Source organism: Rattus norvegicus, chromosome 20, assembly GCF_036323735.1.
Source record: "Rattus norvegicus strain BN/NHsdMcwi chromosome 20, GRCr8, whole genome shotgun sequence".
NCBI lineage: Eukaryota > Metazoa > Chordata > Mammalia > Rodentia > Muridae > Rattus > Rattus norvegicus.
This window is the reverse complement of record NC_086038.1, coordinates 12,988,858-13,006,340: the sequence shown is the minus strand read 5'-3', so window position 1 is coordinate 13,006,340 and position 17,483 is coordinate 12,988,858. Positions and strand designations below refer to the sequence as shown.

Here is a 17,483-nt window from a genome sequence, read left to right as displayed (position 1 = left end):
AGTGGTAGAGCACTTACCTAGGAAGCACAAGGCCCTGGGTTCGGTCCCCAGCTCCAAAAAAAAAAAAAAAAAAAAAAAAAAAAAAAAAAAAAAAAAAAAAAAAGGCTGTTTTGCCTTTTCTGAGCAGGCTCAGGGAGAGTATGGCTTTTCATCCTGCTGCCTGCTGGGCCCGCCTCCCTCTGCCCAACTCTTGGCATGATAAAACATAGGAAACCCCTTCTTCCCGTGGTTTTTTTTTTTTTTTTTTATTTTTGAGAAGACCTCTCTATGTAGACCAGGCTGGCCTCAAACTAACAGAGATCCACTTGCCTTTGCCTTCTGAGTACCAGGCGTAAAGGAGGTGTGCACCGCCTCATCTGATCATCAGCTCTACCTTATGGGGGCTTCTCTTAGCCTACCCCAGCAAGGCCTGGCTCTTACAGCTACCCAACATGGCAGCCTTTCCCACCATCTTGGAATTCTGACATCTTCACCTATCAGCACCTGGATACCCTGGCTTGGAATGAGCCCTGGTCCCCATCATATTCAGTGACCCCATGTCACTGCCTGCCTCCACCCCGTGTTCCTGGCTGTTTGATACTACTTAGATCAGTTCTCTACGAGCCACGAAGGTGAGGCCCCTTCCTAGCTGAAACCAGATGACTAAATGCTGTCCTTCCTACCTATGAAGGTCCCACATGTATGTCTTGAGTCCTGTCAGGGTACTGACCCGTTTTCCAGAAGCCTAGGTACTTCCCGCTCCTCCGCCCTGGGCCCACGATGACCACAGCATCTGGGCAGACTTTCAGGGCAGACTTGCTTCTGGGACAGCAACCCAAGCCTTGGTGTGGGACAGGATCAGCATGAGCAGCTGGCGGACACTGGGGAGCCGCTGGGGTGTGTGGGTGTGCAGGACAGCTTACCTGTCTCTGGGCAGCAGCCCCGAGGTGGACCTGACAGAACTTCACAGCCTGCTCCAGTGCAGTCTCCTCGTCCACCTGAACAGAGAGATGGCCAAATTAGGGAAACTGGGCCACAGTACCTGACCTGCTCTGTATTACCAGCCTAAGAAGGTCACTCCTATGTGGACTGTCCTCAGTGAGGACCACACCTAGCACCCGAGACTGTCATCCAGGTGGGGATGCAGGCCAAAGGTCCAGGTACCAACTGCTTGTGTCAGGACTGGTCCCAGTCAACCCTCAGGCTACTTCAAGTTATTTTTTTCCATGGTCAGTTATTTATGTCCTTAAGGGCTGAGAACAGAGGCCTTGGGCTCCAGTGAAACTTTCCAATTCATCTAAGAGCTGGGCTTGGTGGTCCATGCTTTTAATGTCGGCACTAGGGACTCAGAGGCAGACTAAGTGTCTCAGGCCAGCCTGAGCCACACGGCAAGACCCTATCGGCTCAGCTGCTTAAGTGGCTGTCATAGGCTGGGTTCTGATCTATCTTTTGGGGGAGTTGTTGATAACAGGGGGAGGTGCCTTCTGAAACGCCAGGTAGGATGGCACACTAAGTGTTCAGCACGGACTGAGAGCCTAACACATGTGGCAGTCACAGGGTAATCCTGAACGAGCAGGTGTGACTTAAAGGAGAGATGGGAACAGGCAATGTGGGAAACGACTTGGGCCCCCTACAAGAAAAGCAGCAGCACCACACTGTTCTAGGAAGTCAGAGGAGTCATAATGCTCATCTCAGAGGTGCTAGGAAGAACTGACCACGCTGGACAGTCACTCCATTTGTACTGCTCACAAGTTCTGCAGATTCTTCCTATGGAGAAAAGTGCATCTGTCTGTGGGGTGGGGATCAGACTTTCGGGCTGCCATGATCAGACTCCTGGCTCTGCTCCTTAGGCTGGGTACCACAGCCCCCCACTTCAGGAAGCAGCCCCTCACAGTGCTCCGACGAGGGCTTCCACACTCCTGTGCTGGACCCTAGTTTCATCTTTCTTAGAGGATAAATTCATTGTACACCTCATTATTTTCTGTGTCTAAACTTATTGCCTGTTCATCAGAGAAAATCTCAAAAATAAAAAACACAACCTCAATCTTCCCTCCAAAAAAGAAAAATCAAAAGAGCAGAAAACCACCCCCCAAAGTGCCAGCGTTAAAGCAGTGGGCGCAACCCTAGCGCCCACACCTCAGGGTGGGGCTGCAGCCCAGGATCCGTGCGCGAGCCGCCCACCTGCTTGATGAGCATGTAAGTCTCCGACATGATCTTCTCGATGCGGCTCAGGTCATAGGCCATGGCCTTCTGGCCCTGCTGCCACACACGGTAGGCGTCCAAAAGGAGCGTCTTGCCAGACTCTGTGTCCTGCAGGAGTTTCCTCTTTCGATTAGGCCTTGGCGGTGCCTCCTCGGGGTGCCCCGCTGCCCTGGCCCCCATGGTAGTGGGAGCAGCTGTGGTGGGGGTTACTGGGGATGGTACAAGTGGGGCAGGCTGCTGCCGGGTGCTGATGCTCAGCTCCTCCAGGGAAAGCTCAGCAGAGCGGCTCTCGGGACCCCGGTCCCTTGGGGGGCGGCCTGGCAACAGACGTGGCGTCGGTTCCAAGTCTGGGTGGCGAGCAGCAGTCTCGCCGGTGTCCATGGGTTCTGTGGGCCCCACCGGGGGACGCTCTTTGTCTTTCGGCTCCCCACCCTGCTCTGTGTTGTCCCTTGTGTCTGTGGCCACTGGCAATTGGTGGAGAGGGCCCACTTTGCCCCCTGGCTCAGGCCCTGGTCCTGAGCCATCAGCTAGAGGTAGCTTCTTGGGGTGTGGGAGGCTTTCCTGGCCATCCTCGGGACTGGCTTTGTGTGAGACATCGGTGGTCATCCTGGCTCCAGAGAGGCCACAGGCCTTGGATCCTGGGTGCTCTAACCCCTACAAGGGAAGCAGACAAGTTACTGTGCTCTGCCTGTGTCAGAGCCTCGGTGGGTCCCTCTACCCAATGCCACTCTAGCCATGCCACATAGCAGCCGACAAGCAGGGCTACGGTCACGTTCCTCTGGCAGCTCCACTCCCTCACACACAAGCAGGTGGGGGCAGGCTGGGCAATGGAACTCATGCACACTGCTTCTGGGATGGTACAGCCTGGCTTTCCAGGAGCATTGTGATGTGAACCTTCTGGGGAGCTGACGTGGAGAGGACTTGTGCAGGCCATTACTTGTGGCTGCCGCAGAGACCTGACACCCTGGCCCTTGTGCACGAGGCCTGGGGTGAGGGCTGTGACAGGCTAACGTACCTCTGCAAGCTCACTCAGTGTGTCCTCCAGCACCTTCACAGTGAGGATGAAGGCGCGCTGTGCCAGCACCTGGCGGTCAGCATCTCGCAGATATTTCCTGCGGTCATACAGAGGGACAGAAATGGTGGGACAGTGTCAGAAGCCATACTGTGCAGCCGAGTGAGGAGTCAGCACCTTACTTCCACCCAAAGCCCCGTGACTATGTGCCCACCTAGTTAGGTCTGTTCCCCTAAAGTGCTTTCTGGACCACATACTTCATATTTAGTGAGTCTCTGACTGTGGTCCCAGTGGCTGCCCTGAGCCCTCTGAAGTACAGGTCAGACAGAGGTCAGGGCTATGGTGGGCTAAGTGATGGCTCAGGGGAGGCTTGGGGGCTAAGTTCCTCTCCCTCAGGCTGGGATGCTTACGCTTCACAGCCAGGCCAGGCTAGCCCTGTGTCAGCTGCATCTCCAGGTATAGCATCCCCAACCTCTACACTTGACAGTTGTAGCAGACACTCTGTTCGGTGTCCCAGCCTTCTGGCCAAGAAACTATGCTGCCTGTAGAGGCCCACGGCCTCTGCTGCCTGCCTCCTGCTTCCCTGGGGCCAGGGCTACTTTCAGACTTTCAGGATGTCTACTCCCTACACCCACGCTAGTTAGTGCCTCTGAGCGTCCAGGCTGGGCAGGAGGGATGGCGGGCTTGTGTTCCAGATGCCAGGATAAAAGATGCCCCTCAGGAGAGACAGAAGGCTGGGGCTTCTGGACCAACAGACCTCCGAGCCAGGGGCGAGCAATGGGGACAGGCCTGGCTGTGTGTGGTGGCTCACTCACTTGCCCTGGTCTGGTGTCCGCTGCAGCATGGAGGACACCTTCAACAGGGTGCTGTGGTCCCGGAGCTGGGCTAGAACCTTGAGTAGCAGCACGATGGAGCGGTTCATGTGCCAGGCGAAGCTGCCGGGCCGGTCAATCTCATCCACGGGGATCCGCCAGATGCCCTGTGGGATGGCGGTCAAGGACAGGCTAAGGGAGGCGGCCGCCTCTGGAGCCTTAGGACACCCTGCCTCAAGTCCCCTCAAGCCTGCCACTGTGCACAGGGCCTAGCCAGGGCTTCTCAGCCTCTTCGTGTCAGCCGGAGGAGGACAGGTGCAGCAGCCTCTGCTGTTCCCTTTTCATCCATGGCAGAGGACAGGCCATGTAAGGTTCTAACCATTTTCCACAGACAGAGTCACACCAGCCCCTTCTTTTCATGTGGATGTATCCTTTCCTGGACCTGTTTCCTATGGTGGCTTTCACAGTGGCTCTGCGCAGCCACCGTGCAGAGATGCAGGAAAGACTCCCAGGGGAGGCAATAGGGAACCAGAGGACTGGCCACTCTAGCAGCTGCTGCTGGAGGACCAGCCCCTGCAGACCCACTTCCCTCAACTCCTGTCCCAGATGATCCAGGAAATCAACTGCAGCCCCCAAGATACCCAGGCCCCCAACACCTGTTATATCAGTTTGCTTTGGTAGTCTCTCCTCCCCTCTCCCTTCGTCCGTATCTAACCACAAGGCATTGCCCCTTACCCTGCCCCCACTCACCACCAGTGCCCTGGTAGGACCCTGTGTCAAGCCTGGCACTGACGCCCACTGGCATGTTGAGGTTTGGTCTTTTGCTATGCTAAATACTGGTTGCTCCCAGACACCACACACAGACCCAGGTGACCCTGCTCCCCAAGTTATCCCTGATTGGCGAATAAAGATGCAGACAGCCAAGCTGGGCAGAAGAGACATAGGTGAGGTTTAGGGTTCCCAGGCTTGGGGGTCATCGAGGTGGGAAAAAGGGAGGAGAGAGAAGCCTCCATTGGGTAAGATTCTTAAAATAATGGCCACATGGGCTGACTATGGGGTTAAGAGCAATCCAGACAAAACACGGCAAATTATCTAATGGGATTACTGGCTGGGAAATGGACACAACAGTAGAGAGGATAGACAGACACCTGCCCAGCTCTCGTGCTGATTAAGGCTTATTATGAAGGTTATGTGTATTAAAGACGGAGCAGAAACCCTGGATTGGGATTAAATATTTTCAACAACATTGGGGCCCATCAGGATGTAGGGGTAACAAGGATGCTGGAGGGAAGGAGTGGTGTGTGAACACTCAGGGGACTTGTCTGACACAGGACCTTGGTGGCCTGGGAGAAGCTGGCAAATAACAGTGGGGCCCTGTAGTCAACCCCTTGAGAAGCTCCAGCTAGCACAGGCCGGATCTTGACAGGCGGGGTTTCTGGGTGTCGAATGCCAGTCACAGGGATTACAGTAGCCTCCACAGGGGCCCTCTCTTCATGGCTTCTCGCTGTCTATTAGTGGTCTATGTACAGCAGTATAAACCCATGCTCTAGAGGGTCAGAGGGATGGGGCAGGACGGAGGCAGGGCATCTTTAACCTTGAGCTGATAAGGGAGGCCTTGAGAAGCTTAACACCCTTAGGCCTTGGCCCCATAGCCTCCACCCTGGCCTTCAGGGAGGGGCCACCTAACAGGCTAGAGGGTAAAAACACCCATACCCAGGAGAACAAACACGATTATATATAATATATATATATTCCTCACATGTATGTCTATAACAGCTTTATAAAAAGCCACTCTGTGTGTGTGTGTGTGTGTGTGTGTGTGTGTGTGTGTGTGTGTGTGTGTGTAGGACCCCAGGGTACCTCTCTGCTCCTAGGACTAAGGATAGCCTAACATAGACTACAGTGGCCATGAACATATTCATGGCCCAGCACTGAGGCTAGGGAAGGGTTCTGTTTCTTGAGGAGGCATAGTCCAGACATTATACATGGAGTTCTCCCACAACTGTGAGGAAAAGACCCCTGTGGGTCTTCTGAGGGAAGCCTCCACACCTGTCCCAACCCCCACAGCTGGCTGCAGCAGCTCTTCCGTATGGATGGACGGTAGGGAGAGATGCCTTGGCTCACCCCGAGACCTGGGCGTGCCCAGATGCTCTCCTTGATCTCCAGACCGCACCCCCCACCCCTTGGAGAGGCCTAGAATCAACTTAGCTTCAGAGATGTCTCCGCACTTTGAGTGCAGAGCCCTAGATGACCCAGGTTAGTCAGAGGATACTTTTCTCCAGACCTGAGAATGGTACAAGGGCTGCCCAGCTTCTCAGACATGAATTCAGAGTCAGGAGTGGTGGCTCACACCCTCAGTCCCAGTGCTCAGGAGGCAAAGGCAGGCAGAGTTTTGTGAGTCGGAGGCCAGCCTGGTCAGCAGAGCAATCAGAGCTACACAGAGAAATCGTCTCAGAAAACCAACTCCTTTCAGCCCCACCATTTACATTTGCTCTTCTGAACTGCACTGAGTGGTGCTATGATTAGAATGGGGAGGACTCTCCTCTAGGAGCAGACAGAGGCGGGGAAGGGGCACTGCTCCCCAGTGTTCACTACAGCCTCTAAGCCAGTAAGTAGTCCTGGAGTGCAGACACAGGCAGGCTGAGGAAGAACAGAGAAAGGGTCCTCAGCTAAAGGTAGTTGGGTTCCAATGCCCATCTACTCTGGATACTAGCATGCCAGCTCTCATATCAGTTAGACAAACTGGAGTTAACCAACACTGGTGATGGCTAGTGTCAACTCTGGTTACAATTCGTAGAACGATATTTTCTACATGGCACAGGGCTGCCCGCCAGGAACTGAACCAACATCAACTGGTACCAGGGCCTTGGGTGTGCTACACAAGTGTTGTTAAACCACTGAGGTATATGCCTAGCCCTTGTATGAGACAGGTGGCCACACGCACGCGCGCGCGCGCACACACACACACACACATACACACACACACACACACCACACACACACACCACATACACACACACCACACACACACCACACACACACCACACACACACACACACACACACACACACACACACACACACACACACACGGGTTTTGAACTCTTGATCAACCTGGATTAATTATTTAGGTGTGTACCAAGCCAGGCACTGTTGGTGTGTTTTAAATTTCTACCTTACCTGACTGCTCTCTAACTTCTGGAGTCCTTTGGATTCTATGCACGTGGGCCTGTTTGTCCTTTCGCATCCTCTGCCCAGCCAACTTTCCCAGTGTTTTCCAGGCCCAAGTGTGACATATGGTCCCTCTCCTCTGAGGCTCCCTGGCTTGCCGCTCTGTGACTCGATAGAGACAACTTGAGGCTAGCCTTACAGACGATGGCTTTGGAGCTGGCAGGGGTCCTGGCCAGGGTCGGTCTGCTTTAGCTCTAGCTCTGAGGGGCCTGACACAAACTTGGCAAAGTAGGTGGGGCATCCATCTTGAAAGCTTTCCGCCTCCCATTTCACTGGGTACAGGTTCTTTGTGCCAAGGAATCCTAACTGCCCTGCCTCCTGAAATCTCCATGTTCTACTGTGTGGGGCAGGTAAGAGACAACTGCATTCACAGCAAACGAAGCTCTTCCAAGCTCCAAGCATGCATGATGCCCCACGGGAGCTGGGAGCTTTCTGAGATAAACGGACTCTGCCTAAAAAGTCACCAGTGCCAGGGCAATGTGGTGATTCTGACCAGTTGCACAGCCCACCTAGCCACGAGAAGGCTGTCACACCATGAAAAACTGAGCTGAGGAGGTGCTCCCTGCAATAACTGGTGTCTGGCCACATGTAGGGTGGGTTGGGGAGGCAGAAGGTACTTGGCGGATGTTAAGGCACAGGAGGCCAGGGCTCCCGTGAAGGGTCACACTCCCTAAGCTAAGAATTGATGGTATGTAGCATGCAGTCACCTCCCCAGGCAAGGGGAGGAGGAGGAGGAGGAGGAAGAAGAGGAGGAGGAAGAAGAGGAGGAGGAAGAGAGGAAGAGGAGGAGGCAGCCCCTCTGGGGGCTATCAAAGGCCCGGCAGGCAGGGTAAGGCACATGACTGCAGTGGAATCACCTTTAGTACCAGGGGAAGGAGAAAACAACACAGGCCATAAGTTCTTAAACACACCTACTTCCCTACAGGAAAGCTCTGTTAGCAGAGGTCTCTGTTCTCAGCATCTGGGTCTCATTCCCCTGCACTGTGCATCTCACCCCCTTTTATAACGGTACTCATTTCACAACGAATGAGGCAGGGTCCAGGGAAAGCAGAAGGAAGTGCGGGCACCCTGACAAGTATTCCAATGAGCCCTTAGGGCCCTGCTCCAGCTTCGTCCGGCCTTCTCCGGAGACAGCCGTGCTGCCCCACACACTTGCTGGGCAAGTTCTGCTTCCTTCACCCCTCATGCGCATTCCCACGTCCCACAGGACTCTTGAACTTACTGGGTACCATCTCCTCTCTGTTTCCTGAACGGAGTCCTTCCCTTCCAAGGGCATGCAGCTAGCAGGTAAACTCCTAGCAGGAGCCCTTGGGAATAGTGCTTTGCCGCTCAGCACGGGGCTGTATGCAGATGGAGAGAAACCTGGGTAGGAGGCAGGGGTAGGGGTGTCCTGTGGCCACCAAGCTGGCCTTTGGAGATAGCAGTACTGAGAAAGGACATTCACGAGCCAGCAGGGCAGAAAACAAGCCAACTGTGCCTTCTGTCTGAGCTGAGCAGAATCTGGCTTCCGTGTTTACAGCTCCAGGATGGACTGGGCACAGTCCTCTCCAAAGGAGGCAAACTAGAACTCGTCCTTCTGACTGCCCCCACCAAGCCCACCTCCAGAGAAGGAGTCAGGCGCTTTCTCAGGATGAACCAGGCAGACTTCTGTTCTGTTCTGTCTCCTTCACCACAGCCCGCAGGGGAGAAGGTGTGGGCTGGGCAGAGGCTGCACAGCACCCGACCCCAAACCTAGACGAGAAAGGCATGGACCTCCGGCAGGTGACAGGGAGAAGCCAGAGTGTGGAGTGAGCTAGGGATAGCATGGAAGGCATGAGCGGCAGGCTCCTTTATGAAGGGAGGCAGACGGGGTGAGCCTGCAGGGGAGCCATGTCCTGGGCTGAGGGACAGCCCGGAGCAGAAGCTCACGTCTGAGAGCGTCTGAGAGCAGGCAGCCGAGTGGGAGTTAGAGCATCAGGAGCTACAGGAGTTCCCTGAGAACTGTGCTTTCACATCCCTGCAGGCACACACAGCCTTTAATCAGCCTCACGGTTCCTGGGTTGTGGCACTCTGGTGGTCAGTGTGGCTGGGGATAGTGCATGGCCAGAGGACTGTGCTGTAGGCATTCGGGCCTTCCCAGCAGCCTCAGCGTACTTCCAAATACCACACTGTACTCAGGTTTCTCCTACATGCCAAGCACTTCCCTGCCAGCCTCTCAGCCCATCTCCGCTCCTCAGAGTGGTTCTGGGCTCCTTAAGGACAGATGAAGTCACTGAAACACACACTAACAACTGAATGATTTATGGGGTCCCAGGCTGTGGGCTGAAGGCTGGACACAAGTCCCAACCCTGCCCACAGCTGCTGAGTCCTCTGACTGCTATGGGGCAGCAGGGACGGATTCTTTCAGGAGCAACACCTCACAGGAGCATGGGTCTGGGTACATGGGACTGGGGCACGGTCGCTGCTCTGAGGGTTTCCGAAGCCTTTCTCGGGAGTAGAGAGAGCGTACGTAAGTGGAGGTAGTGTGTAAGCCTGTGGTAGCACTCACAGATGCTCATCTACTCACAATGGACTGGAGAGCAGTGTGGGAGGGGAGGCTTGGCCTGGAGGCTGCTGAGGCTTGGCCTTCCACTCATGGCAATCTTGGTGTGTGGAACCACAGAGGGAGCAAGCAGCAGTGGCTCCTGTTGGCATGGAGCACTCTGCCTGGGTAAGGCTATGCCTGTGCTCCCACCTCCTAACGTCCCCACCATTCTGTGGTTAGGGGGAGTGGTTCCTGAGGAGACCCAGACTCCTCTTTTCCCTTCTTCTCATAGCCTGTATATACCGGCTGTGGGCCTTAGTGTACATGGAGGAGCTCATCCACGTGTTCTCCTGGACCTCAGTACCTGACCTGATGTCTGTGGGACAGTCTCTTTACTCAGCCCAGAGCCAACTGCCCCTGTGGCTATCCTGAGATTTCTATCTTTCTGTCACAGATCCTCCTAGAACCCCTTCCTTCTCTAAGGCACGGACGGAGTGCCTAGAAGGCCTGGAAAAGCCAGAAAGGAAAGAAGTTGGGGGAAGGAACTGGCTTAGACAAGAGCTATGAGTGGTGGTGGTGGGGTGCTCAGAGTTTCATTCTGTTGGTACGCTGGCAGAGATACCCCAAGATACCCAGTTCTTTTTTCCCAGAGTGCAACCGAGTGTAGATGACCCGCTCAGGATGTCCAGTGAGAGTGGACTAGGAAGCAGGGTCTTAGCCTCCTCCCCTGAAAGCCTCTCCTCATGGCCTCACCTCTAACACTCCCAAAGGACGGAGCTGGCAGGGTTCTGAACCACATGCTTCCTATTCAGCTGAGAACCGGCACAGTCCTGGCACACAGCACGCATGGCCTGCATGACTGGTGTCTCTCCATTAGCAGCACAGGCATCTCCCAGAGTTAAAGTGCTGCAGGCCTACTGCAGGAGACGGCCTTCAGCCTTGGTCCTGCCAGGCTCAGCTGCCCTCTCCAGCTGCTCCACACACAGGTCTGAGATGTGACACTTGTTCTGATTTGCCATTCTCAGGCTCACACCCAGGAGGGCTCCAGGCCAGGCACGAGGGCAGAGGAGCGAAGATCTCATCTGGGGCACCAAGAAAGGTTGTAAGGGAGCCACCTGGGTGGGTACCACACAAAGGTACTGATAAGGAAAAAGCAATTGAGGAGACGGCAGTGTAGACAGCACTTGAGGAGACCAGGGACACTCGGCCTGAGGGAGCAGTTGGGCTACTAGGCAGATGGTAGGGAAATTTCCCCTCTCCACCTTCCCAGGCTCCCCAGTCAAGGGGTCTGAGTTTGCCTGGGGCCTTCAGGGGCTCTACCTGGCCAGCCGAGGCACTCAGACTGCCTCTAGCTCCTGACCTCAGACAAGGGCTGCAGCCTTGGACACAACCGTTGTCCTGGCACTGCCCCGACACTGAGCTGTCATAGGTGGGAGGGCGAAGGGCAGGCAGGGCGCCACTTCTGAGGAGCCTATGATGTGTGAGGTAAAGTCTAGCAGGTGGAGGCTCCTAAAGCCCGGGCAGCATCCCATCGATCATGGGCCCTACCTGCAAACTCAGCAGAAGATGAATGTTCTGCCTCAGAAGTCAAGAACGCTGACTCCAACCCTCTTAAAGAAGGGATGTGGGGTAGCATCCCAGCCATCCAGGTACAAGTGTTAAAAGGAGGCTGGTGTGTGAAATAAGAGGCCAGAGACTTTGAGGCCATGGTACCTTGGCAAAGCCAGAGGAGGCTGTGCCTCCGCTGAGAAGACAGAAATGAGAGAGAGGGAGCCGCGGAGGGAGGCGGGGCAGCTTATTTGGAGCCAGCTCTACAACCTGGGGTGTCCTGAGCCCGAAGGCGCTTTCCCATGTCATCAGGAACATCTCCTTGACAACAGCCACAGAATCCTTTGCCCCACAGCACATGGGCTACAGGTTGACATCTGAGCTAAAGTTTTCAGGGTCATTATTTAGAATGTTGGATTGGAAAAAGTAACAGGCGGGAGGAGAAAGCAGGTGGATCCTGGGGTGGGGCCTGGGGCCTCCTCAGCTGGGGGATGGCCATGAAACAGTGGGTGAGCCAGGCTTTCTAGAATAGCATGCTTTTAACCCTGTTCACTGAAAACAGTACTATCAGTGAGAGAGAGAGAGAGAGAGACAGACAGACAGACAGAGACAGAGAGACAGACAGACAGGCAGGCAGACAGACAGACAGACAGACAGACAGACAGACAGAGACAGAGAGCGCCTATCCCTCTCCTTGTGGCCCTTCTGGGTATGGGCACAATGGTGAACAGGGGAGAGTAAGACTCTTATCACACAGGCAGAAGACACACGGTGTAGGAACAGGCTGCTGCTAAGAGTGAGCTGCTAATAGGGCCTCAGCAGGGTAGAGCTCAGCAACTCCCCTCCTTCTACCCCAGAAAAGCACAAAAGCTGTACAGACTCCAACCCAGAAGCAAAATTCACAACAAACTCACTCCAAGCGGGGGGGGGGGGGTCCATGCAAGGGACAAGCACAGTGGGAGTGGGGGTGTCACAGCATCCTCCAGTCTTGGGGTGACACCTATCGCCCACTAACACACAAAGCACTCACACAAGACTACCTGGAGATGCTCCCAATGTCACACAGCTCCTGGGGCTGACTACATCTCTCAGGGCAAACAAATTGTAGGTGGCTGCCTAGCTTCTCCCACATCAGATTTCACGCTCTTGTTCTGAAGAGACTAGCTCCTTTGTGAGCCTGCAAGCAGCAGGAAGCTGAGGCTACAGCCCAACTCTTCACCAGCTCTGTACCTATTCCACCCCGCCTGACCCCAGGCCGAGAGCATCAAGGATGCTGCCAGTCAGGTGGGTAGCGCCCATGGCCTCATGTACAACAGCTCCCTCTGGCACCTCCTCCTGCTCAGGAGATTTGGTGCTGGAATCCAGGACTGCTTTCTAGGTAGGTAGCTACTCCTCCTTTTGATGCCCTGAGGAGAGAGGGGCCTGCACGCAGCACTTCTGCTCCATGCTAAAGATGGAGGGGAGCTGGGAGCCCTTCCCTCTCCTGCAAGCCCCAAACCACCATACACCGAAGTTTCTTCGGTGAGCACCTCAGAACCATATGGAAGGCAATCTGTGGTCTCAGGACAGTGCAGCGGCTATCAGGAACACCCCCCGGTTCTCCCTCACAAGGTCCTGGCTGTCCAAGCAGAGCTACAGAGGGCAAGGGATTCCCCCTGCCATTACAGGTAATGAGTCCTCAGCAGACTCAGGCAGGGGCTGGGGAAGCCTGCAATTTGCCTGCAGCTGGCGTCTGCTGTTTCCAGTCTTTTCTGCCAAATGAGACATATCATGCACTAGGTCCCCTCCCCTCCCCCCTCCTGGGAAAAGCAGAACCGACAAACAACTGAGCTTGGGGGAGCCTGGGAGCCAGCCCTGCCCCCATGTGCGTGAGGAACTAGCAGTGCCCCACGCCCAGCCCATACGACCCTTACCCCAAACCCTACCCCTCCTCCTACTCTTGAGTGCCCAGTGGCTAGGACCCCGGGCCCCATGTTCCAAGCCGGACCGCACTTGCAAAGCGCTGGCACCATCTTCCCGCCCCCGCACAACAGCTATTTTTAGCTAGGGAAGCACCGCGCCCGGGCGCCGCTGCCCATCCCGCCCGGCAGCCCGCTCACCATCCCCGAGAGCGAGAGCGGCACCGCGCAGCTTTTCGTCAGCGCCTTCTGCCGCGAAGTTGTTGCAGCTTTCGTTTTCGCAGGCGCACACCCACGCCTGGGCTCCGGCCCGGGGCTTGGTCGGGCTGGGCTGTCCTGGGTTTGCTGGGCGGGCGCAGTACAGACTTCACCAGCGCCAGCCGCCCCCGCGTGCCACTACCTAGGCCGGTCTGGCCTCCCACCTGAGGTTCGGTAGAAAGCCAGCCCAGTCCCGGCACGGGGGGCACCGCACCCACCGTCGGCGACTTCCTCTGTAGAGGCGCTGGGGAAACCGCGGCCCTCGGGCTTCCTGCTGCGCCCGGGGCGGGGGCAGCTGCCCGAGCCCACCCGGGGGGAACTTAGTGCAGAAAAGCAGAGAGCCAGGCAGGCAGAGGTGAGGTGGTCGTGCAGCCCTGGTCCCAATCCCTACCCTCGGCCGCGGGCAAGTTCCTACCCGCCGGCTCCCCGGTGGCATCTGTGCAGGAGAGCTAGTGCGGGCGCCAGGCCATGGCCGCGGAGGCTTGCTCCTCACTCGCGGCGGGCCGGGGCGGGGCAGGCAAGAGCCGGACGGTCCCCCGGCAGTCGCTTGGCAGCATAACTGACTTTTGCCGGCCAATCCTGGCGGGGTCCTCGGCCTAGCCACCAGGGGTTCAGTGACGCCAGGCTGCCCACCCGCTAAGGGGTATCTAGTACACAGCCCTTGCTTGGCACAGGAAACTGTGGGACGGGGAGGTGAGTTTGGGAGGCAGGATGGCAGTGGCCAACGGCAGCATGCGTGGGCAATCTTCCATCTGCAGCGGGTCTCCAATGTGAACAACACCCTTCCCCCCTCTGTGCCACACAGTGCCTTGTGGAGGGAAGAATCATGAGTTGTAGGAGGGCCACACTAGAGCTGTCAGTCGGGACTAGAACGAAGACTTCTGGAGTAACATTCTCAAAGAAAACACAACAAAGAAGCATGGGCTCCAGTGAGTGCTCCGGAGGGAAGCCATCTATTTCCTCACAAGGTGTGCAGCGAGGCCAGGTAAATGAAGACCCTCCCAACCTCTGCATTTAAAGAACAGGTATCCACTCCTGTGAGCAGCTTTGCAGAGTCCAGGGAAAGGTAGTAAGTGTTCTACAGAGGAAGGCTCAGAAGGCAAACAGTGCTCTGGGCACAGAACGGCATCCACAGCATTGTTCTACCTAGGGCATCTTCCACCTCAGGAGGCGCACTCTACAGGAGCCAGCTACCCTCCCGTTCCTGACTGCTCTTCCTGCCCAGGTGGACGAGAACACTGAGGAAGGGACAGAAGAAGCTGCCTCCACACATTTCCTGTCCCACGCCAGGGCTCTGAGCCCTCCCCACACTCCTGAAGGCCTCATCCATCCAGTCAGTCACGACACTTAGCCTACTCCTTGAGCTGCCTTCGTGTCCTTTGCCTTTCTCTAGCTTCAACCCACCAGCATCCCAAACAAGCATGGGTCCAGCCCTCTTCCTCTCAACCTAGAGAATAAACCAGTTTTCTACCCTTGCAAGATGACTTTCCTGCTCAGCTATGGGCTTACTGCTGGGGACATGGAAGAAACGACCTGGGCTCCCAGAAGTTCACTTGCAGGCACGCACGCACACGCACGCACACACACACACACCCCTTCTTCAGACTCTGAGAAGGACAGAGGCTTCAAATGCATGCTTCCCACGACAGCATCTCAACTTACTATATCCTCCCCGCATCCCCACTGCGACTGCTCTTTGACAGACAACACAGTGGGCACAGGGTCAGGGAGTTAGAGCACTGGTAACCCTGGGACCTAGCACACAGACCTGGCCAGCCCAATTCAGATCATTCCTTGAAGTTGTCTCCAATTACTGCAGCAGACATCATAGCCAGGTGCCAAAATGCTACTTGTATCTCATATAATCATGACGTCACTTCATACCTTTGCCACTTCCTGAAAGATCAAGTCAGACCAAAGGAGGATGAGAACATGCGCTCATCACCTTCAACCGGGCCAGGAAGAAGCTGTGTTACCAGTGTTGTGCACCACTGTCTGGAAGGCAGTATCCAGGAGGCCTGCAGGCTCACCAGCAACACCTACTCTCCAGAGCATGCCTACCCTGCCTCAGACTGGGCTCCTGGGGAAGGCCCGGTACCGACTGTCACAGCACCAGAGAAGCCTACCTACCATACATAAGAACTTGCAGAGTCAGGGTATAGGGTATGAGTTGCTAAGTCCTGAACAAGCAAATTTTCAAGAAGGACGTCCCTGGGAGAGCATCTATTCCCAGCTGGGCTCTAGAGGTCTCGGCATACACACCCAACCTTGTTAGGTAGGGTCTCACTATAGTCCAGGCTGGCCCTGGACTCACGGCGACCTGTCTGCTTCAGCCCCTGACTGACTGCTGGGATTATAGACGTGAGCTGCTACCTATCTTGCACTGGCCTCTTAAACCGTTTTTACACCATGTGATGTCCTGCACTCCAACCCCTGGCTCGTACCAACCAACTCTCTCCAGAGGCATCGTCAACTCTAGCTGACCAGCAACAGCAAAGACCCAGCGCGACATTTCTCACAGGGTGAGAATCACCCTTGTTCCCTCACCAGATGGATGCTTCTGAGTACATGCTGGAGCGTCAACCCCACTGACAGAGGTTGGCGGGCCTTGAGAATGCTCTGGGCTTCAGAGCTTTGAGCTTCCTGGTACCTGTTAATAGCCTAAGCAGTAGAAGCCTGTGGGTCCCAGTCGCTCATAAAGCACATGAATGTTGAAAAGTGTGGACCTCTATCACTACTCTGGAGACAGAGCCACTCATCCACCTCAGGGCATCCTGAACGCCTGGAGTTGGGGCTCTGGCGGCTCTCTGGCAGCCATCTTGACCCATCTCTACAGGTCTCCTGGGGAGTGCAGACTTAGCCTCTAGCACACCTGGCTGATGGCCCAGGTAGACATTCCTGGCTCAAGTGGGGGTGGGCCTGCGGTCTTGTGAAGCTGGGCTGTGCCTGAGGCACCCAGGGGACCATGTGGCTCCAGTGGTCTCTCACAGCTCTTCCTCTCAGGGGCTGAGCCCTTGTAGACTTTCAAGTCTTTGTTGGTTCCTTCTTGCCAAGGCTCTTACTTCAGTTCCAAAGTGGAAACTCTGTCTCCCCCTGAGCTGGACTGGAACAAGAATGCCCCGTAAGAGTCCTGACTTCCAACCTTGTGACCACTCACCTGCCTCACTATTGTGGGCAGTGGCTCTGTGTAACACTGCATCTGGCAACTTTCCTACTACACACGTGGCAGCCAGTTTTCTTCAAGGTCCAGACAAAGTGAAGTAGGCCTCCCTTCACCAGGTAGAGCCCCTAGGTTCCCCCAAAGCATGAAGTCTCTTGAGCTAGAACTTCTGGTCCTGAGAAGCTGATCCTGTGTTGTACATCACTATCAACACTGCTGAGGGAGCACAGAGGTGAAGAAGCCTGAAAAGACAGGAGCTTCTGCAGGCTGCTGTGTGAGGGCTCTGCTCAGAGACTCCTATCCCTGGAACTGGAACCGCGTGCACCTCAGTGGACAGCTACTCAAGTCCACTCAAGTGTGCGTGTCCTGGTGTGTGTGAGTGTGTGTGTGTGTGTGTGTGTGTGCGTGCGTGCGTGTGTGCGTGCACCTCCTGTGCACAGGGCCACTATTCCCACCAGCACTTTTGTTTCTTAAATGGAAAAGACAATCCTCTACCTCAGGAGAGAAAAGATTGAAACTGAGCCAGTCCCCAGGGCTCCTATGAACCATGGAATGGGTCATGTCAGCTTAGCTTCACTGGCATCTTCAGCCAGAATACATAAAGATAATGACAAGGATGGGGTAGGAACATGGTTGCAGTGGGGAAGAGGCAGACAGGTCTACTAGGGGGGGTAGTAGGCACTGGAGATTTCTCTACACAACAGGACCACAAAGAGGCAGTGAAGATGGCTGGTGTCTCTGAGGGCAAGTGTAGTTACCGTGGCAGGCCACATGTGGCAGAGGGCATCACAGCTGCGTAGTGGGTAATCTTCGTAGAAAGGAAGGGTTGCTGGAGGTCAGAGGAATAAACCAGGCAGTGCAGACCAGCAGCCCCTGCAGTA

The 17,483-nt window shown here is 55.5% G+C and overlaps 1 protein-coding gene and 1 long non-coding RNA gene across 3 annotated transcripts in view; one reads left to right on the top strand and one right to left on the bottom strand.

The window, feature by feature from the left end:
- Cabin1 (calcineurin binding protein 1) overlaps positions 1-17,483 on the bottom strand; it is a 122,052-nt gene that overhangs the window by 8,461 nt on the left and 96,108 nt on the right. For both annotated transcript variants that reach the window (XM_039099130.2, NM_053575.2), the window contains exons 30-33: positions 4,009-4,172; positions 3,197-3,293; positions 2,161-2,835; positions 903-977 (exon numbers count right to left, since the gene is read on the bottom strand). In XM_039099130.2, the coding sequence (XP_038955058.1) occupies positions 903-977; positions 2,161-2,835; positions 3,197-3,293; positions 4,009-4,172 (1,011 nt within the window). The remainder of the gene's footprint in view (positions 1-902; positions 978-2,160; positions 2,836-3,196; positions 3,294-4,008; positions 4,173-17,483) is intronic.
- On the top strand, positions 12,254-16,160 carry LOC102556116 (uncharacterized). The gene is made up of 2 exons (XR_362109.3): positions 12,254-13,797; positions 14,248-16,160. It is a non-coding gene; the product is annotated as an uncharacterized LOC102556116 (long non-coding RNA).